This window comes from Aythya fuligula, chromosome 10, assembly GCF_009819795.1.
Source record: "Aythya fuligula isolate bAytFul2 chromosome 10, bAytFul2.pri, whole genome shotgun sequence".
NCBI classification, from domain to species: Eukaryota; Metazoa; Chordata; class Aves; order Anseriformes; family Anatidae; genus Aythya; species Aythya fuligula.
Genome location: NC_045568.1, coordinates 21,629,521 through 21,648,460, shown reverse-complemented (window position 1 = coordinate 21,648,460; position 18,940 = coordinate 21,629,521). Strand labels below are relative to the sequence as shown.

At 41.7% G+C, this 18,940-nt stretch overlaps 1 protein-coding gene across 1 annotated transcript; it reads right to left on the bottom strand.

Annotated features, from left to right (window-relative positions):
• Positions 1-2,940: 2,940 nt before the first annotated feature.
• Positions 2,941-18,918, bottom strand: LOC116493083 (interleukin-1 receptor-associated kinase-like 2). Its single transcript, XM_032194225.1, has 13 exons — positions 18,784-18,918; positions 18,190-18,369; positions 12,301-12,471; positions 11,496-11,602; positions 9,873-10,067; positions 9,446-9,510; positions 8,878-8,992; positions 8,052-8,161; positions 7,501-7,696; positions 6,919-6,981; positions 6,256-6,456; positions 5,572-6,088; positions 2,941-5,205 (listed from the first exon to the last, which is right to left on the bottom strand). The coding sequence occupies exons 1-13, from the start codon at positions 18,905-18,907 to the stop codon at positions 5,087-5,089; spliced, it is 2,163 nt and encodes a 720-aa protein (XP_032050116.1). The 5' UTR covers positions 18,908-18,918; the 3' UTR covers positions 2,941-5,086.
• Positions 18,919-18,940: the final 22 nt, after the last annotated feature.

Sequence of the window (18,940 nt, the reverse complement as noted above, 5' to 3'; positions counted from 1 at the left end):
ATTATTCTAAATGACGTGCTTGAAATCTATATGAAACTCATCTAGAACTGATGGAAACATCTTCTTATGCTTCTGTACACATCTATAATAGAAAATAAAGCTAATGCTGAAACTGCAATTACTTGTTATTTTTAAGAGTATCTCAAATTAGACAGTTCACGTAATAAACTGCAAACTAGATGCACATGGAATCAACTTTCAGTTGCCAAATTGTCAATGGAGGTGTTAACATGGATATTATCAGAGAAATTATCCAATATCTCTTCCAGTTTAAAAAAAATAATCCAGTTAACGTACTTGAATTCAGAACTATCTCCATACTAATGCTGAATATCAGAGGGAAACAAGGTAATTTTGGTGCTACAAGCGCATACACCAGTATGCTCCACTGTAGCACATATTCTCTTCTGTACCTAAGCATTTGCATGCTTCCAAAAAGGCTAAACGAATGCCCCTACGGAGATCGATGAATCCGTGAAGATTTTTTGGACTTCACTCCTCAAGACATTCTGTAAAGTACTCTTGAACAAGCTGATGTGATATGGGTAAACACAACGGCAACGGACAGTTCTTAGCTGTGTTTCGTTTTCCTGACACAGAATTAATTGCCCAGCTGAAGTGATCCCTCTGCTGCCACCAGCACGGCTTGTGTTACATACTCCACCCGAAGGCAAACCAGAATTGGGCAGCTTGTTGAGCAGAACATTCTAAGGTTGCCAAACAACAAAACAAACAAACAAAAACCCCTTTGTACCTAAATGTGTGCAGTATTTTCTATTTTGCAAATACAACATCAACCTCAAGAGGGTAGCATAGCCTAGGAACGCACTGCTTTCTTACGGACAAAATAGGTCCGATGTGCTTATCTGCCTAGAAGGCAGAGGAAGCAGCAGATTCTACAAATAATCTGTTCAAACGAATTTTTTTTACAGTCTCTCTTCCTTTGTAGGCAGAAGAATAAGTAAGCAAAGCAGTGAATCCCGCAGAGAGATCCGGGAAGCGCTCAGGAATGGTTCCACATCACTGCAGATGGCAGTAAAGCGATAGCTAAAGATAAGAACGAAGCATTGGATGGGGATCGTTACTACCTGATTTGGAGAATAGAGACTAAACTTAGTGAGAGTTCAAAGATAGCACCTTTCTCTTCTGAGTTAACTACTTTTGAGCTCTCTAGCTAACTGTGAAGAATAATGGAAATTCAACTAGCAGGTTAAAAACTTAAAAGCTAAGGGAAATTCTCTTAAATAGCATCACCTGTGACCTGTTTCCACATGAAAATGGGCTAATAATCACTGGAACCATTTTTTGGTTTGTTTTTAATGCAAGATGTGCACTTTGTATACTATCAGTTTCAAAACACTTTGTCACCGCCAGATTCCCTACAGTTTTGTTCTCATCACGCTTAACCTCAGAGTAAAACACATCAGAGTTTGTCTATTTATATGGTAGTATCAGCTGATAGTTAGACATCACGGGATATTCAATGAGATTCAGACGACGTTACTGAGTTATACAAACAAAGCTAGGGTAAATAGTTAAAGAGCATACAACTCGTTTTGACAACAAAATACTTGATGTACATTATAGCTTCATGGCCTCACTTCAGATAAAAATTTGCCTTTTCAAAAGCCTGATGGTCTACAGGAAGCAGCCAAATACAGTAAGCAAAGCAAAAAAGGAAAGTAATTCTGTTGCAACAAAGGATTTTTACACCAGCTTCCTATGTAAAGAGAAGTCCTTTCACAATCCATGATGTTTTTCATTGCAGTTCGTTGCAAGACCAGTGAGTGAAGATTTGAAAGACTTCCAGGGAGAGGTATTACTTTGTGACTAGAGTCGGAGTGCTGGGAACAGCACCAGAAGTCACGGATGACGTTAGATTGCCCTCCCAAGAGTCATTAACAGCAGAAAAAGGAAATGATGAGTAAAACCTGAAGGATGAATTTACACTTGCATTTACCATAGCATCATAGAATCATTCAGGTTGGAAAAGCCCTGTAAGATCATCAGGTCCAACCTTTAACCTAGTTCTGAAGTCCACCACTAAAGCACGTCGCTAAACTCTACATCTGCACATTTCTTGAAGACCTCCAGGAACGGTGCCTCAGCCACTTCCCTAGGCAGCCTGTTCCAACACCTCACAACCGTCTCAGTGAAGAAATTTCCCCTAATATCCAACCTAAACTTCCCCTGGTTCAACCTGAGGCCATTTCCCTTCATCTGATCACTTGGTGCTCGGGAGAAGAGCCCAATCCCCACGTCGCCCCAACCTCCTTTAAGGCAATTACGAAGTACAGCAAGGGCTGCCCTGAGCCTCCTCTGCGGGCCGAACACCCCCAGCTCCCCCAGCCGCAGACCCACGGAGCCTTTCCGGGCTTGTTTTTGGTGAATGAACCAAATACTGGCTGGAAACTGCTGTTGGCAGGAGCTTTGTGGGACTGAATGATGACGAGCAGTGACACCACGTCATTTTATTCTGTGTGTATTTTTATATGACTATGACTAAAGCTTCGTGCTTTCAGACACAGGTAGCTCCCCTCAGGCGGCCCGGGGAGGCGCCCCCAGCCCCGCTCCGCGCACCGCAGGCCGCCCCCTCACGGGACGGCCCGGGGGCGGGACCTGCGGCCGGGTCCCGGCGCCGATTGGCTGTCCCGGGGCGGCTCCTGGCACCGATTGGTCGGGCCGGGCCGGGCGGGAAGTGCCGTGAGGCGGCAGACGCGTGGTAATTAGCGCCAGGCACGTGGCTCGTTAATGAAGCGTGAGCTCATGATGAGGTGCGAACAAAGATGTTGAGGCGCTTCACCGTGAACGCACGTTATTTCAGGAGGCTGGACTAGGGCAGTTGTCTGTGCTATGACTCACAAAAAAGCAGGATGTAGAGACAGGGCTTTTTTTTTTTTTTTTTTTTTTTTTTTTTTTTTTTAATTTATTATTCTCCAAAATAGTACTGAGAGTACAAACTTGACAAGTTGAGGCTAAAACCTACATCGTTTTGAATAGCCAGCAGCTGTGTAACAGAGCATCATTACTGTAAGACTATGCAGTACATTACATATGTTACATTACGCTTATGTAACCCTACAAGATATATATTACCTCAGAGTATTTTAAAATTCACATAGAGTAACAGCTGGATTCTGTCACTATTTTTACAGCTCCAGTATTTTTGCTGCGCAGTATAAGGGGAACAAAACCTTTAAAGTATTTTAGACATGCGTGTCGAAATTCACTGTCTGTTCAGAGGAATCAGGTCTCCCGTCCAGCTCTGGTGCTCTCCTCCCTGCAGAGACCCAAGGTGCTACCTCCAGAGCTCCCAAAGCTTAGCCACAAAAAACAATATTAAATGTTCATCCTTGTGCAGTATCTTACTTATACCTCAAACAGAATTAAGCAGTTACCGACTAATCCAAATCTATTCAATGTTTTTTGTCAGTACCAGCCTTATCTTGTTTTTTATATGGCAAAATAAATAAAAGTCAACAACTGGCACTGGAAAATATACAGACAGCATCAATGGCACTTAAATATAAAGACTGTAGTAGTTTTTAGTGTAGAAATCCACTTGATAAATGTGTAGACGATTCTAATACTCATTGTTAGTTAAAACACTCTTATCATAGTAGTACCTCCAGCAAAGTAGGTACTGTACTAATACAGAAAGAATGAAGCCTTACTCAGAGACCTTCATGTAAAGATAAGAAAACACTTGTGGGTTTTGTTTGTTTGTTTGTTTTGTTTTGCTTTTTAAGAAAACATTCCATGATTTCTGATACAAGTTTTTAGACATTTCTGTACCCCAGGCCTTATTGGCTGTGCTGAGGCAGCAGCAGTGATGTGTGTCAGTACACTGAGCTATATGGCCTGATAGTTCTTTTTGCTCATCATAAACCTGTATTTTCCTAGACTGCTAAAGAGTAAAAATGCAAGCAGTAATACAAATGAACAGTCATTAAAGTGACAGTCTCTTCAGTGCATTTTTACTTGATAGTAAGTATGACAGCAGACAAGGTTGTTTTTTTGTTTTTCCTTCTCTTTTCAGAGTGATCGCTGAGGTTGACCTCAAGGCTGCAGTAGCTGGGTAAGCCAAGAGACACAAAACAATTCTTCTCTGAGAATACTTAGTGAGTATGGGTACATGAATAGGTCCCTTTACTAGCTCATCTTTCACTGGTTGTTTTACCCATTGCCAAAATAAATACATCAGACTTCAACTGACCTATGACAAAATAAAGATATTTTAAATTAAAATTTTGTTCCTTATCCAAAATATACAAGTCACCAATTCACAATTTCACAATTGTGAAACAATAAGAAACCTTAATAATGTTTTAAAGAATGCTTAGATAACATAACTTTGAAAAATACCCTTATGAAGTACTAAGCACTGTCTTCTATCTCCTGACAGTGAAACTCAGACTTCCAATGGTGTCACTTACATATATATATTAGAGCAGCCCATAGAGTAGACTAACACAACTTTAATTATTTACTTATAACTATTTCCAGTGCGATTCAAACTGAGATTGGGTCATACAGAATACATCTGAGAACTATTCCCTTCTCTGGTAATGCAGTGTTTTTCAGTATGTGGAACTATAATTATATCAAGTAGATCATTTGATAACTGAAAGCTTTTTCAATCTCTTCAAAGATTTCTGTAACCCTGTATAAATGGGATAACAATGACTATTGTGAAATGATTGCTGATCAATACTTGCCCTGTCAATTTGATGGCTCCAATTTTTTTAATAAGACATATTATATGTGGATGCTTTCTGAAATACACTGCAAAACGACCTTAAATTATTTTGGCAATTGTGTTTGCCGTATCTTTGTATAATGCAAACAAGAAGAAAGAAGGCATTTCTGTTTACAGAGTAGCATTGTGCTTAGATCTGCTTTAGAAAAGATGTTTTTGTATTCTTCTCGGTGGGTTCACTTTTGTTTCCTTTGGAGAGGGCTAACATTTCCGATCCAAACGTGCTACTTAATCTTACATGAAAGGTATACTTTTACCATCTTTCTAATGAAGAGGCAGTCCTTGTTTCTTCTTCAAAGTTGGTCACTGCTAATAAATCCATCCAGTTTAAGATTCAAAAAGTTCAGAACTGTTTAATTTGTCTTCTTCATACAGTAAGATATTTTCCATTAGCTTCTTTTTTCGGTCATTTATCTTTATTTTCCACGATGTCTCTCTGGCTATTGCTGAAATACAAAACAGCCCAAATGTTGAGAAAATAATGCATCTATGTCTAAGGAATAGACAGTAATTTTAAATAAAAAAATTCTGGCTAAGAATAATGATAGAGAAACAGAGAACGTTACATAGATTTATGGGTAAAATCATAATCAAGTAGTTGGTTATAACGAAAGTAGTACTGAAAGGTTTTTATAAATGGGAAGAAAAGCAATTCTGGAGAAGAGAGAGTAAGTTGCTCCTGCTACTATATTACAGAGCACTTTTACAGACTTGGCTTATCACAACAGGAGCACGGTCAGTTTTGACAAAACAGCTTGAGGATTGTATGCTTGAATGTTCTGCACCCACCCTTCAGACTTAGCTAGATTTACCTTGTGAAGAACATGAAGAGTCAAGGTCTGCATTTTTTTGTTGAAAGGTGCTCTGTGCAGCAGAAGCTATTTCTAAGTTATCATCACTTCTGATGCATGCCACGCTTCTTTCCCGGAGTCCGTTTGCAGTTTTCTTCTCCTTTATCCTGGCATCAGAGGTTGCAATATTTTCTGAATTGTTACAGCTGTTGTTAGACAGCTCGTCTGTCGATTTGTCTTTAGGATTCCACATAAAATTCATTGATTCATCTGATTCACAAGGGATCCTTGACATCGGTCCGCAGTAAATGTCAAGTGACACAGCTCCTACTGAAGGCGTGCACTGGCTGGCACTTGTCAGGACCGTTGGCTGCACACTGTCTTCTTTATTCTGCCCCACAGAAGGCACGTCCATGCTGAGATTAGTTGTCTCGTCATCAGTTTCTTCTGGAGTGTTCGTGGAAAATCCAGAAGTACTGCCTCCACAGATGTAATGCTCACTTAATTTATTTTCGGCCGTTTCCATAATTTCAAGCACCTGTTTTTAACAACAAAATCTGTGAATGGAGAATAATCCCTGTACCCCTGCTTACACAGATTCTTATCTGAATAAGGATCTCCAAAATAGCTTGGGCACGAATGATGTAGCTTTAGACCTTTCTGTCAAGAAGATTAATCTCTGTGTCATGTTTTAAACGTAATTACCTCTGCTATGTTGGAATTCTTCTTTCTCAGACAAAGGCAGATGGCTGAGGCAAAATCAATAGCAACCTCTTCCAGCAAGTCTCCTGCTTTCCTGTCTAGATATTTACAGCATATTTCCTTGGCAGCTAGCTGTTCAAAATTCTTGACTTTTGGGTATGAGGCTTCTTTTGCTGTTTTAATTTCATCTGCAATCATATCTTTCTGTTCAAAGGAAAGAGACATGTTACTGACACATTACATATCCGCATCACGGGGAATATGAGTTGTCCCTTTTGTTTGTTATTATTGCTTCTTAATTGCCGGTTTACAGATCTAAAAGCTTTATTAGTCTCCATTTAAGCAAGTGACAGGAATATTTGTTTTCATGGGAGAGAAAAGGCCAATGGTTTTCTTTGCATGTGTCTGATGTCAAATTCACTAAAAGAGACCCAGCTGCTCTATGCTTATGCCAATCTAGAAGAAGGAAAAATAACCAGCACTGTATATAGCAGCATTTTTGGACAACTTTTTCAAACATTTGGTAAAGAAATCAGAAACCTAAGATCCTTCGTTTTCTGAGACTGTTTGAACATTACTAAGCTCTTTGGAAATTATAAATAAGAATACTACTGTTTTCCCCTCATGTAACAAGATGGTAAACCAGGAGCGTCTGCTTAGCCTTACCAGATAAATAGGATGTCTTCCTTCATCCAGTGCCTTAATCCCTGTCAGTATCTCTGCTAAGACCTAGAAAATATATTTGACAGGTAAAACAATTTGTTCAGAATAAATTCTGTCTTTACAAGGGAGTTCTGTAAGTACAGAAATACTGAACTGCCAGAGCACTTGGAAATTACTGGTTTCACTTCACATGGCTTAATAATGCCAGATTTGGGCAATATTTATGACAGTTTAGATCTACCGCTAAAGCCAACAGTTGGTAGTAGCTGATGTGGCAAATCTGTAAGACTTCTGAGAATTTAACTAAAATCTTTATTTTATTTTTTTTAACTACCAGCTGTATTTTTTTTTTTCGCAACCTGTAACAATTTTGTTGTTCAAAAGATTCACCTCACTTTGCCGCATACTTAAGTACATTTGGAATGGGAACAGAATTAAAAACATAATTTCAACACATTATATAGTTAGCAACAATGATAGGAAATTGCAGGAAAAAACAACTATATGGGGAGCATGCTCACACACCTGTTTTCCTGTCTATAAACATCAAAAAAACACAACAGAACATGATGAAAGGCAACATACCACACCACAGGCAAATATGTCAACTTTTTCTGTTAACTGCCCATGCCTGACAAAATCTTCTGGCAGATAAGTAAGAGAAGCTTGTAGGACTTTGGTTTTCATCATAGTACACTCTGATTTTTTATCAGCAGAATACAATCGCAGACCTGAATGTCCAAGCTTTGGTGTATAGTTTTCATCCAACAAGATATTTGAGCTGTGATTAAGACAGACAAATAACAATACTGGTCAAGTAATTGCTTTAATTTCATGTCAGAAATTACAATTTTACACTTTTAAATTTAAGGCAAGCCCTGAGGGGGAGAATTCCCAGCATTTGGCCTGCTGTGTAATAATGAAAGGATAAAGGCTGCAGAAAGGGAGAAGAGAAGAAAAAACACTCAGAAAATGATTTCAAAAGAATAGACTTCCCTCATTTAGATAAGACAAATTAAACACCCTGCAGAACAAGAGGGAGCATTGCAAATGGATTGCAAAATTACATAAGCTTTCAGCCACTATTGTCAAAGAAATCCTGGTGAACAAAAATGTGCTGGTATGTCAACCCCCACCTCTTGATATTGCCATGCAGAATTCCAAAATTGTGTAAATACTCTACGGCTCGGATGAGTCCTCTGGAAATGCGAATTCGCATCTCCCAGGTCAGGGGAGAAGAATCATCCTGCAAAGGGAGGAAAAATTTTATTTTGTTTAGAATGAAAACCTACAAAGCAGTAGTAGCTTTGCAAGTCAAAGACTGTTTTAGTCCCACTGCAATCATAAGCAGATCTGCTGCTGACCTACATTAGAAGTTTCATCCAATGCAGAAACTGGTGATTCTACGCCCAGGAAGGAACCTACTCTTTAACGTTGTGCTGCACATTTTGTATGCCATGTGACATGCTGAGAGAGATACAGCAACAATCATGCTTCTGCAAAATGCATCCAGTACTGCCCGCTATGGAGGCACAGTACGGGTTTTGGTGGATTGTTTTCCTGATGTTTCTGTGTCTTATGATCTCTGCAAATGCTCTTTCAATAGGTATGAACATCTCAAACTGTTCTCTCTTAAGGCCTTGTAAAACATCGTAGAACGTTATGGCAGTGAAAATGACAGTGGAATCTACAGGATGATACTGATATTACAATGTGGATAGGCACACTTGGCAGATGAGGTATTAGTTCAAAAATCTGAAGGCTGCAAAGCAGAAGCTTTCCGTTGACCTGATCTGCTATGCTGTAGAAAAACTAAAAAAGAGCCTTTTCATACTTACAGGCAACTTCTCTGGGTACGTTTTGGCTGGTTCTTAGAAGTGAAAGAGATTTAATTGCTTTTCATACAGTAACAGGCCAGGACTTGTAAGAACAGACAGATAACAGACCCATGTTATTGCTTACTTGGCACTGAAGCTGGTTTTGTAGTGATCCATTAGGCAGGTACAGATATATCAGACAGTGCAAATCAGATTCTACTGAGAAACCCAGCAGCTGCAAAATGTTGACGTGACAACACCTGCAGGCACAGACCAACAACGATTTGTAAACAACAACAAAAAATACATTCTTGAGCTGCAATAAATTCCCGAATTCAAGGCCATTGTAAATTACATTTTGTCTTGCTGCTGGAAGCACAGAATGGCTGTGAGTGGGCCTGCAGAAGGCTAACCCAGCAGCAGAGGAGAGGATGATAGCACAGCTCTGTTCTGAGCAACCAGAGGGCACCAGGAGGCACCATCCCTCACAGTCTCAAGGACTGGCAAGGGACTGGTTACTCAGCAGGGAACTGCAGCATCACTGGCAGGCGTGCCGCAGGCGTGCCGTTTCCCCAGGGCTCCCACAAAGGCAGTGCAGAACTCCGCTGTCCCCAGCAGAGGCCAGCAGTGCCTGGGAGATACACGCATGAAGTCAGGCCAAACATCCCAGCAGCACACCACATGCAGACTGCCTGTGAAAGTCAACCACTCACCGAAAGCAAATCTGTACTTCTGTATGAAAGAACCTTTGGGTGGAATTTGGGCTTGTGCATTCCATCTGAAAAATGGAAACATGCAATAGAATCTCGATGGACAAACTACTTTAGAAAACAGGCAGAACACTGATGACAATTTTGTGTCACAGTCAATAATTGAAAATTAGCACAAAAACTGATGTAAAGACACCTTTAATCTAAATAATGATGAAGGTAGCTACAGCAGATGAAGTGAAGAGATCTACCCACGTGAGTAAAATCTCTCTTGCACGTGCTTGCTGCATCTAGGTTTACTCCTTTACTTCTCCTCTTGCATAACAGTTCTTGTTCCCTGCCCATACGAAGTTAAGACAACTGCTAATATTCGAGAACTTCTCATAAGATATCTCCTTCAAAGGGAGAAAATAAAAAGTGGAGTACTTGCCTCTTTCAACCTTTTGATGACATATACCATGTTGTGCCTCTGACCTTTGTAGACATCTGCAAAAGTACCTTCACAAATTCTACTCTTGTCACTGAAACCATTTGTGGCATTAGTAACTTCCTTCTGGGTCCACAGCAGACTCCCGCTGGGGAGATCAGTCATCGTCTCCTGCTGAGGACTTGAAGAGCTGCAGGGCTACAGATTTGAAGAAGAAACAAGTTCATATCATGAAAATTTGTATGCTTTTTCCTTCTTGTTCACACATTATATTTTCTTTTCCATGGTCTAAGTGAGCATTGTGACTGTTGAAAGAAATCGTGAAAGGTACTGTGCAACCCCTCAATAGTTTCCCTTTGTAGTATCTGTGTTGATTTGTTTTGCTGATGGAAATATTTTGCACAGTAGAAGAGACTTGAGAACAGTTACCAGTTTGCATTTCCACCTTTCCAAAAAAAACCCACGTATTTAGCTTTGTTTAAAAGTCCACGTGTTTATCTGAAATGACATGAGTTTAAGCTGCAGAAAACATTAATCTTTATGGCTGTGCATACATAAAGAAATGAAAGAAATGACTGGATCAGGAAGGAGGGTCCCTCACGCTGTAATGCATTTTGTTCTGGTAGGAAGTTCACATCTATACCTGAAGCATCTGGCATCAGCTGCAAAATGCTCAGTTGCTTCCAGTACGATCAGTCCTAACGCCATTCATTACTAGAACTCCACTATAGCCTACATATAACCATACAGCTTACACAGACTTCATGTCTTGTTTTCTAAAGTCTGGAGATGTGAATTCCCTTCTCAAGGAACTGAAACTACTGCGTTCTTTGTAGCAGTTTTCTCCTCTGTCTGGCACTCACTCTTAAAACATGTTATTTTGGAAGAGTTAGAAGTCTTAAAGCAGAATCCTTTTTTTTTGTTTGTTTCTTTTATTTTAAAAAAAAAAGTCAAACAAAATGACACAAAAAAGAAGCCAACACAGAACCAGGATGGGGCCAAAGTGTGCACATGGATCTGGGAAACACTCTGAGAGCTCACGGGACAGATCTAGCTAGACTGCCTTAAAGATGAGAGCTGCAGGGAGAAACAGGAGGCTGTATGCTGAAATCTGGAACAGGACCTCAGAGAAACAGTAGAATCCTTAGAGACTTTCATTTTTCAGCTGGACAAGGCTCTGGACAACCTGACCTAAATTTGACACTAGCCCAGTTTTGAGCAGAAACCGCATTTTAAGCATGAACTTAAAGTATGGCATTCTGACTAGTCAGTTGCTTATACTGCACTGTCCTATGATCACACCAGAAACGTTATGTCTGCCACAAAATCTATGTGGGAAATTCCTTCAGAATTGCTAGTTGTGGGCACGTTATCCACGCTCAGCTATGCAGTACTCTTAATTTTAATCCCTCACTGGCAAAAAATAAAAATATAAAGTGAGGTAAAAAATAAGTAATCCAACTGAAGCATTAGTATTATATTCAGTCTAAACATCTTGTAATAAGGACCCACTTTTTCAGTAGATCTGTATTTTATACAAGTTGAGGAATAAACTTTGACTTGAAAATAACAACATCATAAAGGGAATTGGCATAATTGTAAGCAATGTGTACTGAAGGGATTTACCTTTACACTTGATGAGACGGGAGGATTTGACTGTAAGGATCTCAAAAGATCTCTTGGGGGAGGTGGCGGAGAAGGAAGTGAATACAAGGCTCCTTCAGAAACAGCATCTGAAATTGAATCACCAGCATTGAAAATACACATTTGGGTAATACCGCAGCCTGTGACTAATTATGAGGGTGTGGGATATTTTGTTGAATTTCATAACCAGATATAATCTATGACAAGCTGTTGAAACTTGAAATCTTGTGTGAAGATACGGAACTATTTTCCTGGTTCCTCTTTGTGAGATGACCACGAAGCTCTCTCCAGTCCTGGCTCAGGGACGTGGAGCTTCCAGAGCCGATGTCTATACTGCCAGGCAGATGCTCTTGTCAGCACATCGCGTGGTTCTGCTCCCTCTCCCAGGCAGGGCGGCCTGTTGGCACGTGCAGGGCTCTCTTCTGGCCCAGATTTGTTTTGCATCGAGAGGGGCACAGGGCACGAAGCGTATGCATAGATCTAGTCTGAGCATGGAGCCAGGATGGGACGAGACACGCGCCTGGGAAATGCACTCTTGAGATCCCACAGAATAGATATAGCCAGCATCTCTCAAAGCCAGGAGAGCTAAAGGAAGGAAGAACAGGAGGCCGTGTGCTAAAGTTAGGAATAGACAGCTCAGCAGCAGTAGGCAAAAGGCAAATATTCAAAAGCATGACCACTTTGATCAGCAATATATTCGTCTGGACTATACTGAAAGCGAAAGGAAAGCATCTTGTGTATATGGTCATTGCAGTGTCAAAGCAAATCAGTCTCTTACTTCACTTACCACGTGCTGGAGATATTCCCAGCTGTGAAGAGTCTGGTGATGGCAACAGGCTTATCTCATTTTCTCTCTCTTTATTTTTGCTTTCTGTAGGAGTTAAAGATATGTTCTCCTGCTTAGGTGGCTCTACCAGCTCTTCTTTCTCGGAGTTGGTAGCACCGGAGGGTGATATCCCTGCAAAGGAGAACAAAGGACAGGTGAAGAGTAGCAGGGAGAATGAAGTCTGTCTCTACTCAGTTACCGGAAAATAATCCTCATTAGGAGAATGGTTTATAAATTCCAATTAACATTATAAACCTTGCATTTATTGTTAAATTGCTTCAATAGTATTGGCGTTTCAATAGTATTCAATTCAGACCATATTCGTGACATTAACTACTCCTACTAAAAATTAACAAGTGATAACTTGAAATATACATCAGTGATGAATATGCAAAATAGCTCTTAGAATAAGGAATTACCAAGAGCATATTTATTCTGTCATTTTCCACGTAACACCCTTCAGCCAGTGATCTCAGACCACAGCTATCCCACAGCCTAAAGAAGACATCTGGTTCTTTGCTAATTGTCACGGTACTGAGACTTTGACAGAGTTGCATCAGTTTTAGTCAGTTAAACATTTTGGGACTATTTTCAGTTGTGGTTTTAATGTCATGAACAAGCTCATTCTTAGAAAACACCTATACAGAATTTATTTCAGGAAAGAATCAGTTTTTCACTTATGAACAGAAAGAAACAAACTGTATACAACTGAGGAAAAACAAAAACAGTCAAAGGTCAAAACTAGTTGATACGTAAGGAAAAATTAACCACGAAATTATTGACTCACTACAGCTCTATATGATCCTATGCCGTATACAGGTTGGCCAAATCTCAGAATCAGGCCTAAAAAGGCAACCTTGAAATCTCATTAAGAGAAATACAAGGATGCTTTCATCTTACAGGTACTTGAAGAGCATGCACATCTAAGAGAAATTATTAAAATTAAATTAGGCTACAGTTAGAACAAGAACAAAATAAAAGTAAAAAAAATTCAAGATGCTCTGATATACAAAGCTGTCAAAATCTCCTGAAGAAGGATCTGAATTCCTACCCAGGAAGACATTTGAAACTAAAGTGGAAAAGGAGTTTGGGAGTGCTGAGTGCGCACTAGAGGTGATACAAGAACTTTCTACTGCCTAATGACCGCATTTTCCTGGTTATAATTCTAAACTCATTTCTACCTGTTTTTTTTTTTTATCAGCAATATATTTATCTTTTACTTGAAAAGTTAATGTTTTCTCTTGATAAGAGAGAGAATAAGCACAAGTATTAATACAAGTTTTGTTGTGTTTTTTTTTTGTCATGCTGTTCTATCAGCATTTTATCTTCAGCATAGTATATATGAGAAGCAAAAACCACAGGCTTTGTTTGCATTTGAAATCAAGCAATAGCTTTTTGTTCTTTTTTTTAAATGTCCAAACAAAGCATTAGGAATATCTGAAACAAGAAGGAAGGAAGCAGTGTGTTTCATTTACTATTTGTGCTTCTCATACACAAGTTTCAGTAGAAGCGAAGTTTAGGAAAAGGCGAGGCATGACAGCTGCAGTGTGCTGAAGTTTGAGCATCGTGGAGTATGAAGAGCAACTACAGTAGAAGTGGGCATGTTTTTGTCAGGCAAGCCTTTTTCTTTGACTTCGGTCTGCAGTTTGCATCGTTGTTCTTCCATGTCACCTATGAACAGAGGTTTGAATGAAAGGAGGTAGCCAAACTGACGCTCGAGAAAAGTCAGTGATGGGTCTCTGTTCCTGTGCCAGAAAGCTATGAGATCACAGACTCTTGGGGCTTTTGAAATTATTAATATCAACCAGTCCACGGGCCTTTAGTTCAAACTGGCAGTCCCTGTATTCTGAAATCGCTTTTTTCCCCCAGTATTTTCACCTAGAAGTCTCTACAATTAAAAATCACTTCCCTCTTTGAACCTATTTTTCAGGGTTTTTCATGAATTTTGCAACTTCCTTTACATCAAACAGGTTGCCACTGAAACTAAAGAACTAAGATAGGAAAAAATTATTATGGACATCCAGAAGTGGGACTAGAGTGGTGCAAGAAATTGTCGAAGGGAGGGAGGACTCTTCTGCTAATAGCCTGCCAGCAAAACATCTACCTGGGTGGTGTGTCTGATTCTTGCAAGTCAGACTGCACAGTTATGGTGACATAAGAACTGCTGGAGTTGGGACCAATTCCTTTTCTGAAGTGCCCAAAAGAACAAGCAGTGAGCACTGCATCACCGCTGCTTGAGAGGCACCGCCTGAGCAAGAATATTCAGATACAGACATAAAAGCAGAAGTCAAGGGTAAAGACACAAGATTTGGCTGAACCTGAGAAGATGCCGGTACCGAGAGCTTCTGTTTGACTCAGTGCAGGAGAATGTCCATATCGGGTTAAAACCAGGAAACACTAGCTACTTCCACACGGTAGAACAACCAGATTAATTTAAGTGTCAGAAAGCCTGGGTAATATGAAGTTTTGTGATGGACATCAACATAAGAGAATACTGAATTGTTAATAAATAAATAAATAAATAAATAAATAAAGTTAATTTCATTGTAGTTTTGTAATGCATTGCAGTTGAATTGATTTTGGGCAAAAGCAAATCTTGATCATCCAGAAACATAACTAAAAATGGATCAGCCCAGAAGATTCGTCTCCTCCACTTTCCTAACCCTCTTTATGTAACCTTCATATTCCCCTACGGAATTCAGGAGCAAACCAAAGCCCTTTCTAGCTCCTTGCAGTGTCCTGGCTGGAACAGTCCAATTTCGTAGTTCATCCATCATCACAGAAGGAATCAGGAAAACGAAGGGATGTCAGATGCCTGTTTTATCAGCTCAGTGTCTTAATGAGTGAGATTGGATACATCCATTTCTTACCATAACTTCGTAATACTTGCTTTCCTGCAGTCCTAGCTAGCCCGCAAAGACAACGATAAAGACCGCTGATTATTTCCATCAGACAACTACAGTTTTTAGAAAGCAAGCTTTCCTGGAAAAGTCACAATGTGTACTCCTCCAGCCTGGAGGAAGTTGATCAGGTTTTACTTTTAACAGGGAGAAACCCCTCCATTTTTGCTGCCTGTGTAAAGTGAAGTCCAGAAAGTCTCAGAAATATTTTTAAGAAAGCTTAAAAGGGGGAGGGGGGGAGAGGGAGAGGGTGGGAGATGGATGGACAGACAAATTAGAAGTAAATCACAGCAGCACAAGAGAAAGCAGATAAACCCTTCCTCTACCAGCTGCTGAAGTCAGGTGCATATTGTGCAAGCCACTGTGGTATTTACATAGCACTTAAAAGAAAAGCCAGTCAGACAAACAGAAGGATGATGAATGTTTCTCTGCAGTTACAACGATTACTTCTGTTTGCTCTGTATCCGTATCTTTAAAGGTGGTGTTACTGGAAGCTGCTCTTGGCTTGGGAGCCTGATTCTTTGCACTTTACATAACTACAGAGAAAATCTTACTTGGTTCTTGTGTAAGCAGTGGGCAATGTGCTGAACTCATCTCAGTCTGAAACCTGCTCATGGGGTCTTACTTTAAAGGCCTGTAAAAGAAGAGAAAACCCACTACACCTTCTACAGCATCTTGTTCTTTGTTTTCCCCACAAAAGGGCAAAATTAACCCACGTGGGAAAGTACAGCATCATACCTAACTGAGCAAAAGCAGACTTCCCACAACATAAATTCTATCGTGAGAGTTGTTACTGCCATTACCTAGTGATAAAAACTGAAACTTAAAAACTGCTGACTGACTGGTTTATGTTTCTCAGGAGGTGAATGCACACTTTTTTTTTTTTTTTTTTTTTTTTTTTTTTTTAATTTAGCCACGACACACAAAGTGGGATTACAGAAGTGTCAATGGACTCTGTGGAGGAATACACTGAAATAAGCCAGCTGTAAACACAGGTGAGCCCCAGAACGCGCTCTGCAGGGCAGGAGGCTGAGGGCTGTAACTGATGAGCGTTTGAAGTGTGGTTGGTTACGCCGCGTTATGTAAGAGCCCCCGGAAACTCTCTTTCTAGACTAGGAACTGACTGCATGAAACACTCGACAGGCACAGAGCAAAAGAAGTTACCACATCACAGAGGCCACTGGCTACTCCAGAGCACCCACAGAAATATCATTTGGGGGGAGCCAGGCTTACTGCTTTGGTGATATCTAGATCAAATTTATTCGGTGTAAATAGATAAAAACAAAAAATAGATGAAAAATATGTTTGCAGTCCTGTCCATTCAGACTGGACCCTCAAAGTCACAGTCACTGTGACTAAATTAACAGTTGGATTACTGACATACTAATTAAAGCAGATGAAAATTCACTTTCCTGTAGCTCTGGGTTGCTCTGCAGAAGAGCAAGGAGGAATTGTTCCCGTCTCCTGAGCTGAATGATGTGACTGAATTCAGTCAGAGGTGGGTCTGCTGAATCAAAAGGCTGACAGGTGTGACACCAAACTCAGCTGTAATAACCAAGCATCACCGTGGTAGCTCTTTGATTTATACAAAGAGAATTTACTTGAAGCCCACATGTGCTGTAGTATTTAACATTCCTCTTCAAGAAACAGAAATTTAGAATACCCTTGTTAAAGTTATTTTTTGCTGTCCCAAACCAAAGGTTAGAAGTCACGCTAATGCCAGAAGCCTACAGAAAACCAGCAATGCTATATAAAGAAATGCTGAGGCAAGAAAACCACAACACATTACCGGAATTTCCATAAGAAATGCCTCTAGCTGCTGTGCAGCAAGTGCCAGCTGTGGCACTGACTGTCGGTGGCCCTGCCCTGGGGAGGCAGGCTGCTATTGCGAAACAGCCGCTGGTGATGCAACCCCTGCAGCCAGGAGCTGGCAGCCTCCCTGTCACACCAGGCCAGAAGCAGGCAGTGCTCCAGCACTGAACAAGTCTTCTGTCTTGTTCAAGTGAAGTGCACGCACTCACAAGCTTTGTCCTTTTCCCACAGCATCTCTCTAAGCATTTTTGGCCACCTAACAAAAATCTTATTTTTCTTCCTAATAATTCTCTCTGGAGAACAGGCGAAACCCACACAAACATCTGATTCCCAAGAAGGTGGACCTGGAGTAGGAATGCGTATGAAGTGGGGAGCATGGTCTGCTCAGGACAGGAAGGCTGAGTGTGTCACCCAGGGGCTAACAGACTTCGTGGCAGAACTGAATTACGGTACAATTTGGTTTATGCACAAGGATAGCTGCAATTTAAACATACCTCTCAATGGAGAAAAATGGAAAGGGAGAATATATTTAAAAGCACCTTGATTTCTACAAAGCAATGGTTTACCCTAATTAGGCATTCTGTGTTCAAACTCTGATCATCCTACTTCAGGAAAGGTAAATCTAAAATACAGCAAGCTGGGGAAAGGTGAGAAGAATAGCAAATTAGCTGATCGAGAAGCCTTTTTGTAACTTTTCTTCTCATGCAGGAAAGCAGACTGATGATACGTTTTTCTACCCTGATTTTGTTGATAGCGTATAATGACTAAATTTCACTGGGAAACAAGAACATATGAAAAATTAACACATTCATAATTAAGCTCTGTTGTAAAGCCCTGTCTGATACATTAAAGAGCTGCCCTTCATTCAGGGCACAGCCAGGCTCCCTCTGGCAACTCTTGAAGCATCCAAGAGGGACGCTACAAAGGCGGGATGATGAGCTAGGGGAACCAGCGATTCCTCCTCTGTGTCATCTCTTGCTCGCCCACCTCAAGTTTTATTTGCAAGAGTAGAAATGAAGAATCAGCACAGAAATTTTAGAATTTGAATATGAGGTTTCCAGCAAAAGCCTCTTCAGCTAGCGAGAGGTGGGCACTGGGTGTCTGGGCGCTGTGGCACAACGCGCGGGGCCCTACTCACAGTCCAGGATGACCTGTGCCGCCCGGTAGAGCTGCAGGCCCTGCAGCAGGTCCAGGAGCTGCTGCACCGTGGCCAGCCTCACGCCCCACCACCACATCAGCTCGCGGGTGATGCTGATCCCCGTCTTCTCCATGCACTTGATCTTCCGCAGCTCCGTCTGGTCGGTGATCACGTAGGAAGCTGGCGGGAGGGAAGGTATTCGCTTCAGAACGGGGAGAAAACACCAAGTGCGGACAGGGCGGCGAGGCGCGGTACACACATACTTTTTTTTTTTTCCCAATTTCGCACTTTTAAAAGGATGGCCGGCAGGTAGCTACGGGGCTGAGGGCGACCCCCTCCCTGGGAGGGAGATGCTGCCTTCATTCCTTTGAGCGGTACCGGGACAAAAACCACCGGTAGCGGCGGAGCCTCGGCCCCCCCCCGGCCCCCCTCCAGCCCCCCGGTCCCCGGCCTCCCCCCGCGGCCTCCCCCCGGCCGGCTCCGTGTCCCGGCTCCCCCCGCCCCGCACGGCCCCGGGCGCTGAGGGGACCCCGGCCGGGCGGGCCCGGGGCCGAAGCCTCATCCGGCTCCGGCTCCGCGGGCGGCGGCGCTCACCGAAGCGCATCCAGTCGTGGTCGCCCAGGCAGTCCATCTTGTGGCAGAAGTCCTCCAGCACCCACGCCGGCATGCTGTGCACGTAGGGCGACGGCGGGGCCCGGGCCGCCCGCCGCGGGGACATCGCCTGAGGGCCCCTCGCGCCGCACTCCGCCAT

Bases quoted from the DNA above. Each gene is read 5' to 3' on its own strand.
- LOC116493083 (XM_032194225.1), bottom strand. From the start codon at position 18,907: ATGTCCCCGCGGCGGGCGGCCCGGGCCCCGCCGTCGCCCTACGTGCAC. The intron at 12,472-18,189 runs GTGAGTAGGGCC...TCTCCTTTGCAG, and splicing joins GGCACAGGTCATCCTGGACT to GGATATCACCCTCCGGTGCT. The intron at 10,068-11,495 runs GTAAATCCCTTC...TCAAATCTGTAG, and splicing joins CCGTCTCATCAAGTGTAAAG to CCCTGCAGCTCTTCAAGTCC.